General features: G+C 45.4%; 1 protein-coding gene across 5 annotated transcripts in view; it reads left to right on the forward strand.

The window, feature by feature from the left end:
• Positions 1-14,572, forward strand: part of gpr155b (G protein-coupled receptor 155b) — a 46,757-nt gene extending 32,185 nt beyond the window's left edge. For 2 of the 5 annotated variants that reach the window (XM_045699519.1, XM_045699520.1), the window contains 11 exons: positions 2,922-3,005; positions 6,922-7,042; positions 7,543-7,627; positions 7,771-7,861; positions 9,273-9,486; positions 9,667-9,744; positions 9,961-10,079; positions 11,122-11,217; positions 11,296-11,360; positions 12,789-12,926; positions 13,973-14,572. In XM_045699519.1, the coding sequence (XP_045555475.1) occupies positions 2,922-3,005; positions 6,922-7,042; positions 7,543-7,627; positions 7,771-7,861; positions 9,273-9,486; positions 9,667-9,744; positions 9,961-10,079; positions 11,122-11,217; positions 11,296-11,360; positions 12,789-12,926; positions 13,973-14,291 (1,410 nt within the window). In that variant the 3' untranslated portion in view covers positions 14,292-14,572. Of the gene's footprint in view, positions 1-2,921; positions 3,006-6,921; positions 7,043-7,542; positions 7,628-7,770; positions 7,862-9,272; positions 9,487-9,666; positions 9,745-9,960; positions 10,080-11,121; positions 11,218-11,295; positions 11,377-12,788; positions 12,927-13,913 lie in introns of those variants that run through there. The other 3 variants (XM_045699522.1, XM_045699521.1, XM_045699523.1) reach the window with 3 other exon arrangements.
• Positions 14,573-18,917: the final 4,345 nt, after the last annotated feature.

An 18,917-nucleotide genomic window follows, 5' to 3' on the forward strand; every position in this document is an offset into this window, starting at 1 on the left:
ACTGACTCCTTGGTGTTGGTCAGGGCTTACTGAATCCTTGGTGTTGGTCAGGGCTTACTGACTCCTTGGTGTTGGTCAGGGCTTACTGTTGGTCAGGGCTTACTGACTCCTTGGTGTTGGTCAGGGCTTACTGAATCCTTGGTGTTGGTCAGGGCTTACTGACTCCTTGGTGTTGGTCAGGGCTTACTGACTCCATGGTGTTGGTCAGGGCTTACTGACTCCATGGTGTTGGTCAGGCCTTATTGTTGGTCAGGGCTTACTGTTGGTCAGGGCTTACTGACTCCTTGGTGTTGGTCAGGGCTTACTGACTCCATGGTGTTGGTCAGGGCTTACTGACTCCTTGGTGTTGGTCAGGGCTTACTGAATCCTTGGTGTTGGTCAGGGCTTACTGACTCCATGGTGTTGGTCAGGGCTTACTGACTCCATGGTGTTGGTCAGGGCTTATTGTTGGTCAGGGCTTACTGTTGGTCAGGGCTTACTGACTCCTTGGTGTTGGTCAGGGCTTACTGACTCCTTGGTGTTGGTCAGGGCTTACTGACTCCTTGGTGTTGGTCAGGGCTTACTGACTCCTTGGTGTTGGTCAGGGCTTACTGACTCCTTGGTGTTGGTCAGGGCTTACTGACTCCTTGGTGTTGGTCAGGGCTTACTGACTCCTTGGTGTTTGTCAGGGCTTACTGACTCCTTGGTGTTGGTCAGGGCTTACTGACTCCTTGGTGTTGGTCAGGGCTTACTGACTCCTTGGTGTTGGTCAGGGCTTACTGACTCCTTGGTGTTGGTCAGGGCTTACTGACTCCTTGGTGTTGGTCAGGGCTTACTGACTCCATGGTGTTGGTCAGGGCTTACTGACTCCATGGTGTTGGTCAGGGCTTACTGACTCCTTGGTGTTGGTCAGGGCTTACTGACTCCTTGGTGTTGGTCAGGGCTTACTGACTCCTTGGTGTTGGTCAGGGCTTACTGACTCCTTGGTGTTGGTCAGGGCTTACTGACTCCTTGGTGTTGGTCAGGGCTTACTGACTCCATGGTGTTGGTCAGGGCTTACTGACTCCATGGTGTTGGTCAGGGCTTACTGACTCCTTGGTGTTGGTCAGGGCTTACTGACTCCTTGGTGTTGGTCAGGGCTTACTGACTCCTTGGTGTTGGTCAGGGCTTACTGACTCCTTGGTGTTGGTCAGGGCTTACTGACTCCATGGTGTTGGTCAGGGCTTATTGTTGGTCAGGGCTTACTGTTGGTCAGGGCTTACTGACTCCTTGGTGTTGGTCAGGGCTTACTGACTCCTTGGTGTTGGTCAGGGCTTACTGACTCCTTGGTGTTGGTCAGGGCTTACTGACTCCTTGGTGTTGGTCAGGGCTTACTGACTCCTTGGTGTTGGTCAGGGCTTACTGTTGGTCAGGGCTTACTGACTCCTTGGTGTTGGTCAGGGCTTACTGACTCCTTGGTGTTGGTCAGGGCTTACTGACTCCTTGGTGTTGGTCAGGGCTTACTGACTCCTTGGTGTTGGTCAGGGCTTACTGTTGGTCAGGGCTTACTGACTCCTTGGTGTTGGTCAGGGCTTACTGACTCCTTGGTGTTGGTCAGGGCTTACTGACTCCTTGGTGTTGGTCAGGGCTTACTGACTCCTTGGTGTTGGTCAGGGCTTACTGACTCCTTGGTGTTGGTCAGGGCTTACTGTTGGTCAGGGCTTACCTCTTGGTGTTGGTCAGGGCTTACTGACTCCTTGGTGTTGGTCAGGGCTTACTGACTCCTTGGTGTTGGTCAGGGCTTACTGACTCCTTGGTGTTGGTCAGGGCTTACTGACTCCTTGGTGTTGGTCAGGGCTTACTGACTCCTTGGTGTTGGTCAGGGCTTACTGCTTGGTCAGGGCTTACTGACTCCTTGGTGTTGGTCAGGGCTTACTGACTCCTTGGTGTTGGTCAGGGCTTACTGACTCCTTGGTGTTGGTCAGGGCTTACTGACTCCTTGGTGTTGGTCAGGGCTTACTGAATCCTTGGTGTTGGTCAGGGCTTACTGAATCCTTGGTGTTGGTCAGGGCTTACTGACTCCATGGTGTTGGTCAGGGCTTACTGACTCCTTGGTGTTGGTCAGGGCTTACTGACTCCATGGTGTTGGTCAGGGCTTACTGAATCCTTGGTGTTGGTCAGGGCTTACTGACTCCTTGGTGTTGGTCAGGGCTTACTGACTCCTTGGTGTTGGTCAGGGCTTACTGACTCCTTGGTGTTTGTCAGGGCTTACTGACTCCATGGTGTTGGTCAGGGCTTACTGACTCCATGGTGTTGATCAGGGCTTACTGACTCCTTGGTGTTGATCAGGGCTTACTGACTCCTTGGTGTTGATCAGGGCTTACTGACTCCTTGGTGTTGATCAGGGCTTACTGACTCCTTGGTGTTAATCAGGGCTTACTGTTGGTCAGGGCTTACTGTTGGTCAGGGCTTACTGACTCCTTGGTGTTGGTCAGGGCTTACTGACTCCTTGGTGTTGGTCAGGGCTTACTGTTGGTCAGGGCTTACTGACTCCTTGGTGTTGGTCAGGGCTTACTGACTCCTTGGTGTTGGTCAGGGCTTACTGTTGGTCAGGGCTTACTGTTGGTCAGGGCTTACTGACTCCTTGGTGTTGGTCAGGGCTTACTGACTCCTTGGTGTTGGTCAGGGCTTACTGACTCCTTGGTGTTGGTCAGGGCTTACTGACTCCTTGGTGTTGGTCAGGGCTTACTGACTCCTTGGTGTTGGTCAGGGCTTACTGACTCCTTGGTGTTGGTCAGGGCTTACTGACTCCTTGGTGAAGAATGCAGCTTTAATTAAAGAGGATTTATACCAATGGCTTTTTAAAATTCTAATCTACTCTGCAAAGACTTTTGAGAACTTGAGTGTGTTCAAGCTGTGTTTAAACACTGGATACACTGAAACACATAGTGTTTGTGTTGTAGGTGTGGACCGTCGCTGTCATTCTCCTCAGTAAGAAGTTCAAGAGGCTCCCACACATGTTTTCTATGAACCTCTTCCTGGCACAGGTTATTACATATATCCTTCATATACAGTACATTCTGAAAGGGTTATTACATATATCCTTCAGATACAGTACATTCTGAAAGGGTTATTACATATATCCTTCATATACAGTACATTCTGAAAGGGTTATTACATATATCCTTCATATACAGTACATTCTGAAAGGGTTATTACATATATCCTTCATATACAGTACATTCTGAAAGGGTTATTACATATATCCTTCATATACAGTACATTCTGAAAGGGTTATTACATATATCCTTCATATACAGTACATTCTGAAAGGGTTATTACATATATCCTTCAGATACAGTACATTCTGAAAGGGTTATTACATATATCCTTCAGATACAGTACATTCTGAAAGGGTTATTACATATATCCTTCATATACAGTACATTCTGAAAGGGTTATTACATATATCCTTCAGATACAGTACATTCTGAAACGGTTATTACATATATCCTTCATATACAGTACATTCTGAAACGGTTATTACATATATCCTTCATATACAGTACATTCTGAAAGGGTTATTACTAGAGGTCGACCAATTATGATTTTTCAACGCCGATACCGATTATTGGACGGCCAAAAAAGCCGATATCGATTAATCGGCTATTTATAAAAAATAAAAAAATAAAAATGCGTTTTATTTATTTGTAATAATGACAATTACAACAATACTGAATGAACACTTGTTTTAACTTAATATAATACATCAATAAAATCAATTTAGCCTCAAATAAATAATGAAACATGTTCAATTTGGTTTAAATAATGCAAAAACAAAGTGTTGGAGAAGAAAGTAAAAGTGCAATATGTGCCATGTAAAAAAGCTAACGTTTAAGTTCCTTGCTCAGAACATGGGAACATATGAAAGCTGGTGGTTCCTTTTAACATGAGTCTTCAATATTCCCAGGTAAGAAGTTTTAGGTTGTAGTTATTATAGGAATTATAGGACTATTTCTCTCTATACGTTTTGTTTTTGATATACCTTTGACTATTGGATGTTCTTATAGGCACTTTAGTATTGCCAGTGTAACAGTATAGCTTCCGTCCCTCTCCTCGCTCCTACCTGGGCTCGAACCAGGAACACATCGACAACAGCCACCCTAGAAGCAGCGTTACCCATGTAGAGGAAGGGAAAAAACTACTCCAAGTCTCAGAGCGAGTGACGTTTGAAACGCTATTAGCGCGCACCCGCTAACTAGCTAGCCATTTCACATCGGTTACACCAGCCTAATCTCGGGAGTTGACAGGCTTGAAGTCATAAACAGCGCAATGCATTGCGAAGGGCTGCTGGCAAAACGCACGAAAGTGCTATTTTGAATGAATGCTTACGAGCCTGCTGGTGCCTACCATCGCTCAGTCAGACTGCTCTATCGAATCATAGACTTAATTATAATATAATAACACACAGAAATATGAGCCTTAGGTCATTAATATGGTCGAATCCGGAAACTATCATCTCAAAAAACAAAACGTTATTCCTGTTACATTGCACAACCTTCAGTGCTATGTCATAATTACGTAAAATTCAGGCAAATTAGTTCGCAACGAGCCAGGCGGCCCAAACTGTTGCATATACCCTGACTGCGTGCAATGAACGCAAAATGACACAATTTCACCTGGTTAATATTGCCTTCTAACCTGGATTTCTTTTAGCTAAATATGCAGGTTTAATAATATATACTTCTGTGTATGGATTTTAAGAAAGGCATTGATGTTTATGGTTAGGTACAGTCATGCAACGATTGTGCTTTTTTCGCAAATGTGCTTTTGTTAAATCATCCCCGTTTGGCGAAGTCGGCTGTCTTTGTTAGGAAGAAATAGTCTTCACAGTTCGCAACGAGCCAGGCGGCCCAAACTGCTGCATATACCCTGACTCTGTTTGCAAGAGAAGTGACACATTTTCCCTAGTTAAAAGAAATTCATGTTAGCAGGCAATATTAACTAAATATGCAGGTTTAAAATATATATACTTGTGTATTGATTTTAAGAAAGGCATTGATGTTTATGGTTGGAGCAACGTGTACCTAAGCGATTATATGCAACGCAGGACAGGCTAGATAAACTAGTAATATCATCAACCATGTGTAGTTAACTAGTGATTATGATTGATTGATTGTTTTTTATAAGATAAGTTTAATGCTAGCTAGCAACTTACCTTAGCTTCTTACTGCATTCGCGTAACCTCGTGGAGTGCAATGTAAAGCAGGTGGTTAGAGCGTTGGACTAGTTAACCTGTAAGGTTGCAAGATTGAATCCCTGAGCTGACAAGGTAAAAATCTGTCGTTCTGCCCCTGAACAAGGCCGTCATTGAAAATAAGAATGTGTTCTTAATTAACTGACCTGCCTAGTTAAATAAAGGTAAAAAAAAAAAAAAATAAAAAAATTGGAGTCCAAAAATACCGTTTTCCGATTGTTATGAAAACCTGAAATCGGCCCTAATTAATCGCCCATTCCGATTAATCGGTCAACCTCTAGTTATTACATATATCCTTCAGATACAGTACATTTGAAAGTATTCAGACACCTTGACTTTTTCCACATTTTGTTACGTTACAGCCTTATTTTAAAATGGATAAAACATATCAATCTATACACAATACCCCTTAATGACAAAGCAAAAAAGCATCGCTGCACAGCTATTTTCAGGATTCTCCAGAGATGTTCGATTGGGTTCAAGGACTCAAGAACATCTGAGACTTGTCCCGAAGCCACTCCTGCATTGTCTTCGCTCTGTGCTTAGGGTCGTTGTCCTGTTGGAAGGGGAACCTTCGCCCCAGTCTGAGGTCCTGAGCGCTCTGAAGCAGGATCTCTGTACTTTGCTCCGTTCATCTTTCCTTCGATCCTGATTAGTCTCTCAGTCCCTGCCGCTGAAAAACATCCCCACAGCATGATGCTGCCACCACCATGCTTCACCGTAGGGATGGTGCCAGGTTTCCTCCAGATGTGACGCTTGGCATTCAGGCCAAAGAGTTCAATCTGGTTTCATCAGACCAGAGAATGTTGTTTCTCATGGTCTGAGAATCTTTAGGTACCTTTTGGCGAACTCCAAGCGGGCTGTCATGTGCCTTTTACTGAGAAGTGGCTTCCGTCTGGCTGCTCTACCATAAAGGCCTGATTGGTGGAGTGTTGCAGAGATGGAAAGTTCTCCCACTTCCACAGAGGAACTCTGGAGCTCTGTCGTAGTGACCATCGGGTTCTTGGTCACCTCCCTGACCAAAGCCCTTTTCCCCCGATTGCTCACTTTGGCCGGGCGGCCAGCTCCAGGAAGAGTCTTGGTGGTTCCAAACTTCTTCCAATTAAGAATGATGGAGGGCACTGTGTTCTTGGGGACCTTCAATGCTGCAGACATGTTTTGGTACCCTTCCCCAGATCTGTGTCTCAACACAATCCTATTTCGGAGCTCTATTTACAATTCCTTCAACCTCAGGGCTTGGTTTTTGCTCTGACATGAACTGTCAACTGTGGGACCTTATATAGACAGGTGTGTGCCCTTCCAAATCATGTCCAATCAATTGAATTTACCACAGGTGGACTCCAATCAAGTTGTAGAAACATCTCAAGGACGATCAATGGAAACAGGATGCACCTGAGCTCAATTTACAGTCTCTTAGCAAAAGGTCTGAGTACTTATGTAAATAAGGTATTTGTTTTAAATAAGGTATTTGTAATAAATTTGCAAACATTTCTAAAAACCTGTTTTTCGCTTTGTCATTATAGGGTATTGTGTGTAGATTAATAAGGAAAAATTTGAATTTAATCAATTTTCGAATAAGTCTGTAACTTAACAAAATGTGGAAAAAGTCAAGGGATCTGAATACTTTCCGAAGGCACTGTACATAATGTATTTTATATCATGTATATAAGTGATGTATAGTAATGTGTCTCTCCTTGTCCCTGTAGTTTCTAGTGTGTTTCAGTATGATCCTGTGGAACTTCGTAGTGAAGCAGGAGGACATCTTGGGACAGGTGTTGACATTCACACTGCTCTATGGGTCACTCTACAGCACATATGTCTGGACTGGTATGTACCGTGTGTCTAGACTGGAAATTACCGTGTGTCTGGACTGGTATGTACCGTGTGTCTGGACTGGTATGTACCGTGTGTCTAGACTGGAAATTACCGTGCGAGTCTGGACTGGTATGTACCGTGCGAGTCTGGACTGGTATGTACCGTGCGAGTCTGGACTGGTATGTACCGTGCGAGTCTGGACTGGTATGTACCGTGCGAGTCTGGACTGGTATGTACCGTGTGAGTCTGGACTGGTAAGTACCGTGCGAGTCTGGACTGGTAAGTACCGTGCGAGTCTGGACTGGTATGTACCGTGCGAGTCTGGACTGGTATGTACCGTGCGAGTCTGGACTGGTATGTACCGTGTGAGTCTGGACTGGTAAGTACCGTGCGAGTCTGGACTGGTATGTACCGTGCGAGTCTGGACTGGTATGTACCGTGCGAGTCTGGACTGGTATGTTGTACAGTATCTGTGGAATAACCCTGAGTTGGTTCTGTCTGTCTGACTATAGGTCTCATTCCTCTCTGTTTGGTTCTGACCAAGAAGGACAATTTGCTGAGGATTCCACCTGGGGTCTTCGTGGTCTTTGGCTGGGGGTACGTCCTGTGTGTGTGTGTGTGTGTGTGTGTGTGTGTGTGTGTGTGTGTGTGTGTGTGTGTGTGTGTGTGTGTGTGTGAAACAGTGTGTTGTATGTTTGTGTTCCTCAAACTTAACCTTACAGTGTTGTTCTCTTCTACAGCATACCGTTCCTCATCCTTGGAGGTCTGCTCCTGGCAGGAGAGAGGATGCCTGATACTATAGACTCTGCCTTCTTCTATGGCAGGGCTCAGGTGAGAGGATGCCTGATACTATAGACTCTGCCTTCCTCTATGGCAGGGCTCAGGTGAGAGGATGCCTGATACTATAGACTCTGCCTTCCTCTATGGCAGGGTTCAGGTGAGAGGATGCCTGATACTATAGACTCTGCCTTCTTCTATGGCAGGGCTCAGGTGAGAGGATGCCTGATACTATAGACTCTGCCTTCTTCTATGGCAGGGCTCAGGTGAGAGGATGCCTGATACTATAGACTCTGCCTTCTTCTATGGCAGGGCTCAGGTGAGAGGATGCCTGATACTATAGACTCTGCCTTCTTCTATGGCAGGGCTCAGGTGAGAGGATGCCTGATTCTATAGACTCTGCCTTCTTCTATGGCAGGGCTCAGGTGAGAGGATGCCTGATACTATAGACTCTGCCTTCTTCTATGGCAGGGCTCAGGAGAGAGGATGCCTGATTCTATAGACTCTGCCTTCTTCTATGGCAGGGCTCAGGAGAGGGGCCACCTGTGGTTTTAGTTTACTGGAATACAGATCCACTGTATAGTTCTCCCTGAGTTGACTACACTTTACACATCACATAGATCTGGAGCCAGTCCTAAAGGTTTTACACTTTACACATCACATAGATCTAGAGCCAGTCCTAAAGGTTTTACACATCACATAGATCTGGAGCCAGTCCTAAAGGTTTTACACTTTACACATCACATAGATCTGGAGCCAGTCCTAAAGGTTTTACACTTTACACATCACATAGATCTGGAGCCAGTCCTAAAGGCTTTACACATCACATAGATCTAGAGCCAGTCCTAAAGGTTTTACACATCACATAGATCTAGAGCCAGTCCTAAAGGTTTTACACATCACATAGATCTAGAGCCAGTCCTAAAGGCTTTACACATCACATAGATCTAGAGCCAGTCCTAAAGGCTTTAAACATCACATAGATCTAGAGCCAGTCCTAAAGGCTTTACACATCACATAGATCTAGAGCCAGTCCTAAAGGCTTTACACATCACATAGATCTAGAGACAGTCCTAAAGGTTTTACACTTTACACATCACATAGATCTGGAGACAGTCCTAAAGGTTTTACACTTTACACATCACATAGATCTGGAGCCAGTCCTAAAGGTTTTACACTTTACACATCACATAGATCTGGAGACAGTCCTAAAGGTTTTACACTTTACACATCACATAGATCTGGAGACAGTCCTAAAGGTTTTACACTTTTCACATCACATAGATCTGGAGACAGTCCTAAAGGTTTTACACATCACATAGATCTAGAGCCAGTCCTAAAGGTTTTACACTTTTCACATCACATAGATCTGGAGACAGTCCTAAAGGTTTTACACTTTACACATCACATAGATCTGGAGACAGTCCTAAAGGTTTTACCTCTCTCTGTTTTTCCCCTCTCTCAGATCATCAGTACTGCAGTAGTAGTCTCCTGCAGCATCTTGGTAGGTGGTTTCTCTCTGATGGGTCTCAGCCAGGGCACCAAGGAGAACCAGAACTACCAAGCCCTGGAGAGAGCCTCCAACACGGGTACTATAGAGGACCTGAGGCCCCCTGGACACCAGGAGGACCAGACCCCCCCACTGGAGCCCTCAGCACCAGAGACCAGCAACAACAGTGGTAGCTAACTACACACATTGTTTGTTCTAGTTCTGTAAACTTGGGTGCATTGGTTTACTGGGGATTTTGTTACGAACTTCGTATGTAAAACCTTAAATTGTCAACCTAAACATATTGTTAAAAAACAGTTCTATCAAACTACTCATGTGTCTGTGTGTTGTTGTTGTGTGTCCCTCCCAGACTGTTGTAGCTGTACACAGCCCATGTCCGACATGATCAACGGCGCCACCAGGAACGACACTCCCTCGTCTCTAACAGGTACAGGAACAGAACGTGAATGACTACAGCTCTGGCTGAGTTGTGTTCTAGGTTTATGGGCTGATACTTTGGGCCATGCTGACCTGTTGAGTTGACTGTGTCCCTGTTGTTGTGTCCACTGTGGCTTGTGTTGACTGTGATGCAGTTGCAAAACGTTTTGCTACGGTGTGCACTAATGAGTACAGCCCTGTTGACTTGTTGTGCTGTACCCTCCAGGCCAGTGTGGGGCGTTGTGTGAAACCCAGCAGCAGCAGTGTAGTCCACCGGTCCAGGATGACAGACAGCTGGTCAGACACGTCCTGTTGTGTCTACTCCTCATAGTTTCCCTGCTGGCTGTGAGTGTTATCTACTGTCCTGTTCTACTCTATTCTGTTCTGTTCTACTCTGTTCTGCTCTGTTCTACTCTGTTCTGTTCTATTATGTTCTGCTCTGTTCTACTCGGTTCTATTCTGCTCTGCTCTCTTCTGCTCTGTTCTATTCTGCTCTGTTCTATTCTGCTCTGTTCTATTCTGTTCTATTCTACTCTGTTCTTCTGTTCTATTCTACTGTTCTATTCTACTCTGTTCTGTTCTATTCTACTCTGTTCTGTTCTGCTCTGTTCTATTATGTTCTACTGTTCTATTCTGTTCTGCTCTATACTGTTCTGCTCTGTTCTATTCTGTTCTACAGTTCTGTTTTGCTCTGTTCCGTTCTATTCTGCTCTGTTCTATTCTGTTCTACAGTTCTGTTTTGCTCTGTTCTGTTCTATTCTGCTCTGTTCTATTCTGTTCTACTGTTCTGTTCTACTATTGTTCTATTCTGTTCTGCTCTGTTCTGTTCTGCTCTATTCTGTTCTGCTCTGTTCTATTCTGTTCTGTTCTGCTCTATTCTGCTCTGTTCTATTCTGCTCTGTTCTATTCTGTTCTACTGTTCTATTCTGTTCTGCTCTGTTCTATTCTGTTCTGCTCTACACTGTTCTGCTCTATTCTGTTCTGCTCTGTTCTATTCTGTTCTGTTCTGCTCTATTCTGTTCTGTTCTATTCTGCTCTGTTCTGCTCTATTCTGTTCTGCTCTGTTCTATTCTGCTCTGTTCTATTCTGCTCTGTTCTATTCTGTTCTGTTCTATTCTGCTCTGTTCTATTCTGTTCTATTCTGTTCTGCTCTGTTCTATTCTGTTCTGCTCTACACTGTTCTGTTCTATTCTAATCTGGTCTGTTCTATTCTAATCTGGTCTGTTCTGTTCTATTCTATTCTTTTATTGCTTGGCCGTGTCCCCTTTCTCTACCTACCCTTGTCCCTGGAGTGTGCACTAGTTCAATCTTGAACCTCTTCCCTGAATCGGCCCTTGTTAACTCTGAAGTGTGCACTTTTCATTCCCCCCTCTTGCATGTCTTTCAGAACCTGTCCAGTTGTCTATGGTGGTTGTTCAACCAGGACCCTGGTAGACTCTACCTGGAGCTGCAGTTCTTCTGTGCTGTGGCCAACTATGGACAGGTACGCTCTCGTGTCTATTAGATAATGAGTATACAAAGGGATTTTACTGTTGCTTACTTTACCTCTCATGTTTCTCAGGGCTTCATTTCGTTTGGTATCTTTGGCCTGGACAGGCATCTGATCATTCTGCCATTCAAGAAGAGGTGAGCTAAGAACTAGGTACTTACTTCAGAGAGCATAGGGCCTCATCACCTCTTGTATGTTGTATTGTCCCATCATCACGCCACCTCCTGTGTGTTGTATTGTCCCAACATCACGACACCTCTTGTGTGTTGTATTGTCCCAACATCAGTACCACTTCCTGTATGTTGTATTGTCCCAACATCAGCACCACTTCCTGTATGTTGTATTGTCCCAACATCAGCACCACTTCCTGTATGTTGTATTGTCCCAACATCAGCACCACCTCCTGTGTGTTGTATTGTCCCAACATCAGCACCACTTCCTGTATGTTGTATTGTCCCAACATCAGCACCACCTCCTGTGTGTTGTATTGTCCCAACATCAGCACCTCCTCCTGTGTGTTGTATTGTCCCAACATCAGCACCACTTCCTGTATGTTGTATTGTCCCAACATCAGCACCACTTCCTGTATGTTGTATTGTCCCAACATCAGCACCACTTCCTGTATGTTGTATTGTCCCAACATCAGCACCACTTCCTGTATGTTGTATTGTCCCAACATCAGCACCACTTCCTGTATGTTGTATTGTCCCAACATCAGCACCACTTCCTGTATGTTGTATTGTCCCAACATCACGCCACCTCTTGTATGTTGTATTGTCCCAACATCAGCACCACTTCCTGTATGTTGTATTGTCCCAACATCAGCACCACTTCCTGTATGTTGTATTGTCCCAACATCAGCACCACTTCCTGTATGTTGTATTGTCCCAACATCAGCACCACTTCCTGTATGTTGTATTGTCCCAACATCAGCACCACTTCCTGTATGTTGTATTGTCCCAACATCAGCACCACTTCCTGTATGTTGTATTGTCCCAACATCACGCCACCTCTTGTATGTTGTATTGTCCCAACATCAGCACCACTTCCTGTATGTTGTATTGTCCCAACATCAGCACCACTTCCTGAATGTTGTATTGTCCCAACATCAGCACCTCCTCCTGTGTGTTGTATTGTCCCAACATCACGCCACCTCTTGTGTGTTGTATTGTCCCAACATCACGCCACCTCTTGTGTGTTGTATTGTCCCAACATCAGCACCACTTCCTGTATGTTGTATTGTCCCAACATCAGCACCTCCTCTTGTGTGTTGTATTGTCTCAACATCAGCACCACTTCCTGTATGTTGTATTGTCCCAACATCAGCACCACTTCCTGTATGTTGTATTGTCCCAACATCAGCACCTCCTCCTGTATGTTGTATTGTCCCAACATCAGCACCTCCTCCTGTATGTTGTACATCAGTAACACCTCCTGTATGCTGTATTGTCCCAACGTCAGCACAAGGCCAGATCTCAGTCAGACTTGCCTGAGCCAGGTAGTGTGGCTGTAGAAGATGTGGTTGTTCTGCCCTCTAAGGGGCCTGTGTGTGTCCTGTCCCCCAGGTTAGTGAGCCTGTGGCAGGGCAGGGAGAGTGAGGAGGAGCCCCCCTCTGTGGTTCCAGAGGAGATCAGGCTGACCTGCACTCAGTTTGTCCGCTATCATAAAGACCAGTGTGTTCAGGACATAGTGCCCATCAGAAGGTAGGCCACAACATAAACATCAATTATCATTTATTTCATTTATTTAGCATTTTTGTAGCATGATTTCACTCCCAGGACATGTCTTATTGGTGTAGAATCAAATCTCTAGAATCTACATTAAAAACGTTGACTTGGGTCTCCCGAGTTGCCCAGCGGTGTAAGACACTCCATCACAGTGCTAGCTGCGTCACTACAGATCCTGGTTCGATCCCAGGCTGTGTTGCAGCCGGCCGCGACCAGGAGACCCATGGGGCGGCACACAATTGGCCCAGCGTGATCCGGGTTAGGGGAGGGTTTGGCCGGCAGGGATGTTCTTGTTCTATCGTGCTCTAGCGACTCCTGTGGCGGGCCGGGCGCAGTGCACGCTGACACGGTCACCAGGTGTACGGTGTTTCCACCAACACATTGGTGCGGCTGGCTTCCGGGTTAAGCGAGCAGTGTGTCAAGATGCAGTGCGGCTTGGAAGGGTCATGTTTCACCTCTCCAGAGTCCGTACGGGAGTTGCAGCGATGGGACAAGACTGTAACTACCAATTTGGATATCACAACATTGGGAAGAAAAAGGGTGTAAAATTCTCCAAAAGAAATAAAATACAATAAAAAAGAAACAGTTGACTGTTAAATTCTACTGCGTGTGCAGATCTAGTATTCCATAACTAGCATGTTACCATCTAGTTTAACTCTTTCTTTCCTAACATCTTCTCTATGCATGGCCTAGAATTTTACCCCAGATAATATCCTGCATGTTTCTACCACTAATCCTGTCTTTAGAAATGCGTTATTGCATTGTACACTCTGTGAACAGACTGAACTTACCACAGTCGTCTTCACCAGTAATGCATTCTGGTTTTGGAGTGGTACACAATCCTGGTAGCTACTTTTCACCTTTTGATTTCCTGTTTCTCTTTACTGAACTCTCATCCTCACTACCACTCCTTTTCTCTCTCTCTGTTCTCCTTTCTCCTCTTCCTCCATATCTTCACCCTAGTGCTTCTGGGGAAAGCCTGAACAATGGGACAGTAGGTGAATCCTTCCTTTGATACGCAGGTGTGACGGAGAGAGGGTTCAGGAGAGGGAGCGCTCCAGGGAGAGACCTGGTCAGGGGACTTATCCTCCATCCCAGGCCCAGACTCAGGCCACTTTCCTGGGCAGTGATCTGGTGGACTGGCTGGTGAGGGTGGGTCTGGCCCGGGACCGGGGGGAAGCCCAGCTCTATGGGGCTCAGCTCCAGCAAGGAGGTGTACTGCAACACCTCACACACCAGTTTGGCTTCAGGGACGACACCCTCCTACATTACTGCTTCACTGAGAGGAGCTGGATGCCACCGATGGAGAGGAACAGCAGTATGCCTCCTGTGGCCATGTAACGTTCCCAGAGAAGGATGGAGGAGGTGTATTACTATTCAGCAATGTTGTTGTCAGGTCACTAAACATTGACTCCTAAATCCTGGATTAGAATATTACAACACTGCTATTCAGTGAGATGAAACGTTCAGATGGAAATAGAATGAGATAGAGCTGACACCATTTAGCATTCCCATTTCCACATATCAGACAATCATACAGTGCCTTGCGAAAGTATTCGGCCCCCTTGAACTTTTCGACCTTTTGCCACATTTCAGGCTTCAAACATAAAGATATAAAACTGTAACTTTTTGTGAAGAATCAACAACAAGTGGGACACAATTATGAAGTGGAACGAAATTTATTGGATATTTCAAACTTTTTTAACAAATAAAAAACTGAAAAATTGGCCGTGCAAAATTATTCAGCCCCTTTACTTTCAGTGCAGCAAACTCTCTCCAGAAGTTCAGTGAGGATCTCTGAATGATCCAATGTTGACCTAAATGACTAATGATGGTAAATAGAATCCACCTGTGTGTAATCAAGTCTCCGCATAAATGCACCTGCTCTGTGATAGTCTCAGAGGTCCGTTTAAAGCGCAGAGAGCATCATGAAGAACAAGGAACACACCAGGCAGGTCCGAGATACTGTTGTGGAGAAGTTTAAAGCTGGATTTGGATACAAAAAGATTTCCCAAGCTTTAAACATCCCAAGGAGCACTGTGCAAGCGATAATATTGAAATGGAAGGAGTATCAGACCACTGCAAATCTACGAAGACCCGACCGTCCCTCTAAACTTTCAGCTCATACAAGGAGAAGACTGATCAGAGATGCAGCCAAGAGGCCCATGATCACTCTGGATGAACTGCAGAGATCTACAGCTGAGGTGGGAGACTCTGTCCATAGGACAACAATCAGTCGTATACTGCACAAATCTGGCCTTTATGGAAGAGTGGCAAGAAGAAAGCCATTTCTTAAAGATATCCATAAAAAGTGTCGTTTAAAGTTTGCCACTAGCCACCTGGGAGACACACCAAACATGTGGAAGAAGGTGCTCTGGTCAGATGAAACCAAAATCTAACTTTTTGGCAACAATGCAAAACGTTATGTTTGGCGTAAAAGCAACACAGCTCATCACCCTGAACACACCATCCCCACTGTCAAACATGGTGGTGGCAGCATCATGGTTTGGGCCTGCTTTTCTTCAGCAGGGACAGGGAAGATGGTTAAAATTGATGGGAATATGGATGGAGCCAAATACAGGACCATTCTGGAAGAAAACCTGATGGAGTCTGCAAAAGACCTGAGACTGGGACGGAGATTTGTCTTCCAACAAGACAATGATCCAAAACATAAAGCAAAATCTACAATGGAATGGTTCACAAATAAACATATCCAGGTGTTAGAATGGCCAAGTCAAAGTCCAGACCTGAATCCAATCGAGAATCTGTGGAAAGAACTGAAAACTGCTGTTCACAAACGCTCTCCATACAACCTCACTGAGCTCGAGCTGTTTTGCGAGGAGGAATGGGCAAAAATGTCAGTCTCTCGATGTGCAAAACTGATAGAGACATACCCCAAGCGACTTACAGCTGTAATCGCAGCAAAAGGTGGCGCTACAAAGTATTAACTTAAGGGGGCTGAATAATTTTGCACGCCCAATTTTTCAGTTTTTTTTATTTGTTAAAAAAGTTTGAAATATCCAATAAATTTCGTTCCACTTCATGATTGTGTCCCACTTGTTGTTGATTCTTCACAAAAAATTACAGTTTTATATCTTTATGTTTGAAGCCTGAAATGTGGCAAAAGGTCGAAAAGTTCAAGGGGGCCGAATACTTTCGCAAGGCACTGTATCTGTTCCATGTCATACATTTCTATAATGTTTGCACCCTCCTGAATGGACCCCAGAAGAGAGAAAGACGGTGGGCTGCGTCCAGGCTCTGGTCAAGAGTAGTGCACTATGAAGGGAATAGGGTGCCATTTAAGTGGCCGGTGTGTGCATCCTGAGTCAGCTACTATCCCAGCTGAACCAATCCAGTCCACAACCTCAACCAGCTCCAGTATCACAGAGAGACTTCTTTGCGTGACATAGAGAAGTCTGCACTGGCTGAAATGTTGCACTGAGACTATTCAACTATTTCATATGCAACTGAACTGACGTGCTGTTTTGTAAGACTACTGTAATACTGTTGTAATGTACTTGAAAGTCAATGAAGTTTTAAACGTTTTTCCACTATGTTATGTTACCCAGTAGTGTCAGCCCATCTGGCTCAACTAAGACAAAGCTTTAGCAGTGAGGTACAGCTTGTCTGTGACACATCATTTTGTTCAAAGCGAGAGGTGAGGCCTCCAACACCACTTGTAGATCATCGCTGAGTCAGTTTTTAAAGGCCATGTGTTGACATAGTTTCCTGGAACACATGTTCTGCCTGGTTAAATAGACAGCGTGTCCACATGTCCTGCCTGGTTAAATAGACAGCGTGTCCACATGTCCTGCCTGGTTAAATAGACAGCGTGTCCACATGTCCTGCCTGGTTAAATAGACAGCGTGTCCATATGTCCTGCCTGGTTAAATAGACAGCGTGTCCACATGTCCTGCCTGGTTAAATAGACAGCGTGTCCACATGTCCTGCCTGGTTAAATAGACAGCGTGTCCACATGTCCTGCCTGGTTAAATAGGCAGCGTGTCCACATGTCCTGCCTGGTTAAATAGGCAGCGTGTCCACATGTCCTGCCTGGTTAAATAGACAGCGTGTCCACATGTCCTGCCTGGTTAAATAGACAGCGTGTCCACATGTCCTGCCTGGTTAAATAGACAGCGTGTCCACATGTCCTGCCTGGTAAAATAGACAGCGTGTCCACATGTCCTGCCTGGTTAAATAGACAGCGTGTCCACATGTTCTGCCTGGTAAAATAGACAGCGTGTCCACATGTCCTGCCTGGTTAAATAGACAGCGTGTCCACATTCTGTGTGGAACACATGTGGAGAATGTTTCTAATGCTCATGTTATGCCAATAATGTTGTGATCAGTCATGAATATTGTTATTTATTGTTCCTAATATCATCACATCATACTCTGGTATGTTGTCCTCTGATGAGGTTTTATTAATGTGATACAAATGTCTTTGAGCATTAACAAGCAGGGTTAGTGAGTTTTTGCACTTATCACTGATGCTCTTGTTTAAATGACTCCTCACATATGAACTCTGTTGTTGTTGTGTGACTTTAAGCAGGAAGTGACCCCGCTGTGTATGATGATGATCCTTTGCAGAGTCTACCTTAAACACTTTGTTTCTCCAGATAATTGATGTCAAGTGACTGAGGTGCTGTGGGTTCAGCCTGACTGCCTCAGCCTTGTAGGATGAGTGTCTGTGTGTATTATTATTTGTTGAATATGGTATTTTCATTGAAAATCACTGATGCTATGGGCTGTCTACCTCAATGCTGCTGCATGACAAGCATGTGAGAAGAACACACATCTGCTTGTGTTACTGGGTGACTGGCTGGCTGGGTGACTGACTGGGTGACTGACTGGCTGACTGACTGGGTGACTGACTGACTGCATGACTGGGTGACTGACTGGCTGCATGACTGGGTGACTGGCTGGCTGGGTGACTGGCTGACTGACTGGCTGCATGACTGGGTGACTGACTGACTGCATGACTGGGTGACTGACTGGCTGCATGACTGGGTGACTGGGTGACTGGCTGGCTGGGTGGGTGACTGGCTGACTGACTGGCTGCATGACTGGGTGACTGACTGACTGCATGACTGGGTCTGACTGCATGACTGGGTGACTGACTGGCTGCGTGACTGACTGACTGGCTGCGTGACTGACTGACTGGCTGCGTGACTGACTGACTGGGTGACTGACTGACTGACTGGCTGCGTGACTGACTGGCTGCGTGACTGACTGGCTGCGTGACTGACTGACTGGGTGACTGACTGGCTGCGTGACTGACTGACTGGGTGACTGACTGACTGGGTGACTGACTGACTGGGGTGGCTGGCTGTGTGACTGACTGACTGACTGACTGACTGACTGACTGACTTGTACATGTCAAGCAGGATTGCATAATGGCTATATCGTTACCTCTAACTACAGGCAAAATAAACTATGTGAATAAGAAACTCATGATGTCTATGTCAAACAAACAAATCAAAAGCTTCTAATTGTTGATTTGATGAAACAAGACTAGTGTTCAGCTGTAAAAGACAGCTTTATGGAAGCAGAGAAAGGCCTGTGGTTTACACTACAGTACTGGGGCACCAGATGTACTGTTACCCTGTATGGCCTGGTTTACACTACAGTACTGGGGCACCAGATGTACTGTTACCCTGTATGGCCTGGTTTACACTACAGTACTGAGGCACCAGATGTACTGTTACCCTGTATGGCCTGGTTTACACTACAGTACTGAGACACCAGATGTACTGTTACCCTGTTTGGCCTGGTTTACACTACAGTACTGAGGCACCAGATGTACTGTTACCCTGTATGGCCTGGTTTACACTACAGTACTGAGACACCAGATGTACTGTTACCCTGTATGGCCTGGTTTACACTACAGTACTGAGACACCAGATGTACTGTTACCCTGTTTGGCCTGGTTTACACTACAGTACTGAGGCACCAGATGTACTGTTA

Source organism: Salmo salar, chromosome ssa17, assembly GCF_905237065.1.
Source record: "Salmo salar chromosome ssa17, Ssal_v3.1, whole genome shotgun sequence".
Taxonomy (NCBI): domain Eukaryota; kingdom Metazoa; phylum Chordata; class Actinopteri; order Salmoniformes; family Salmonidae; genus Salmo; species Salmo salar.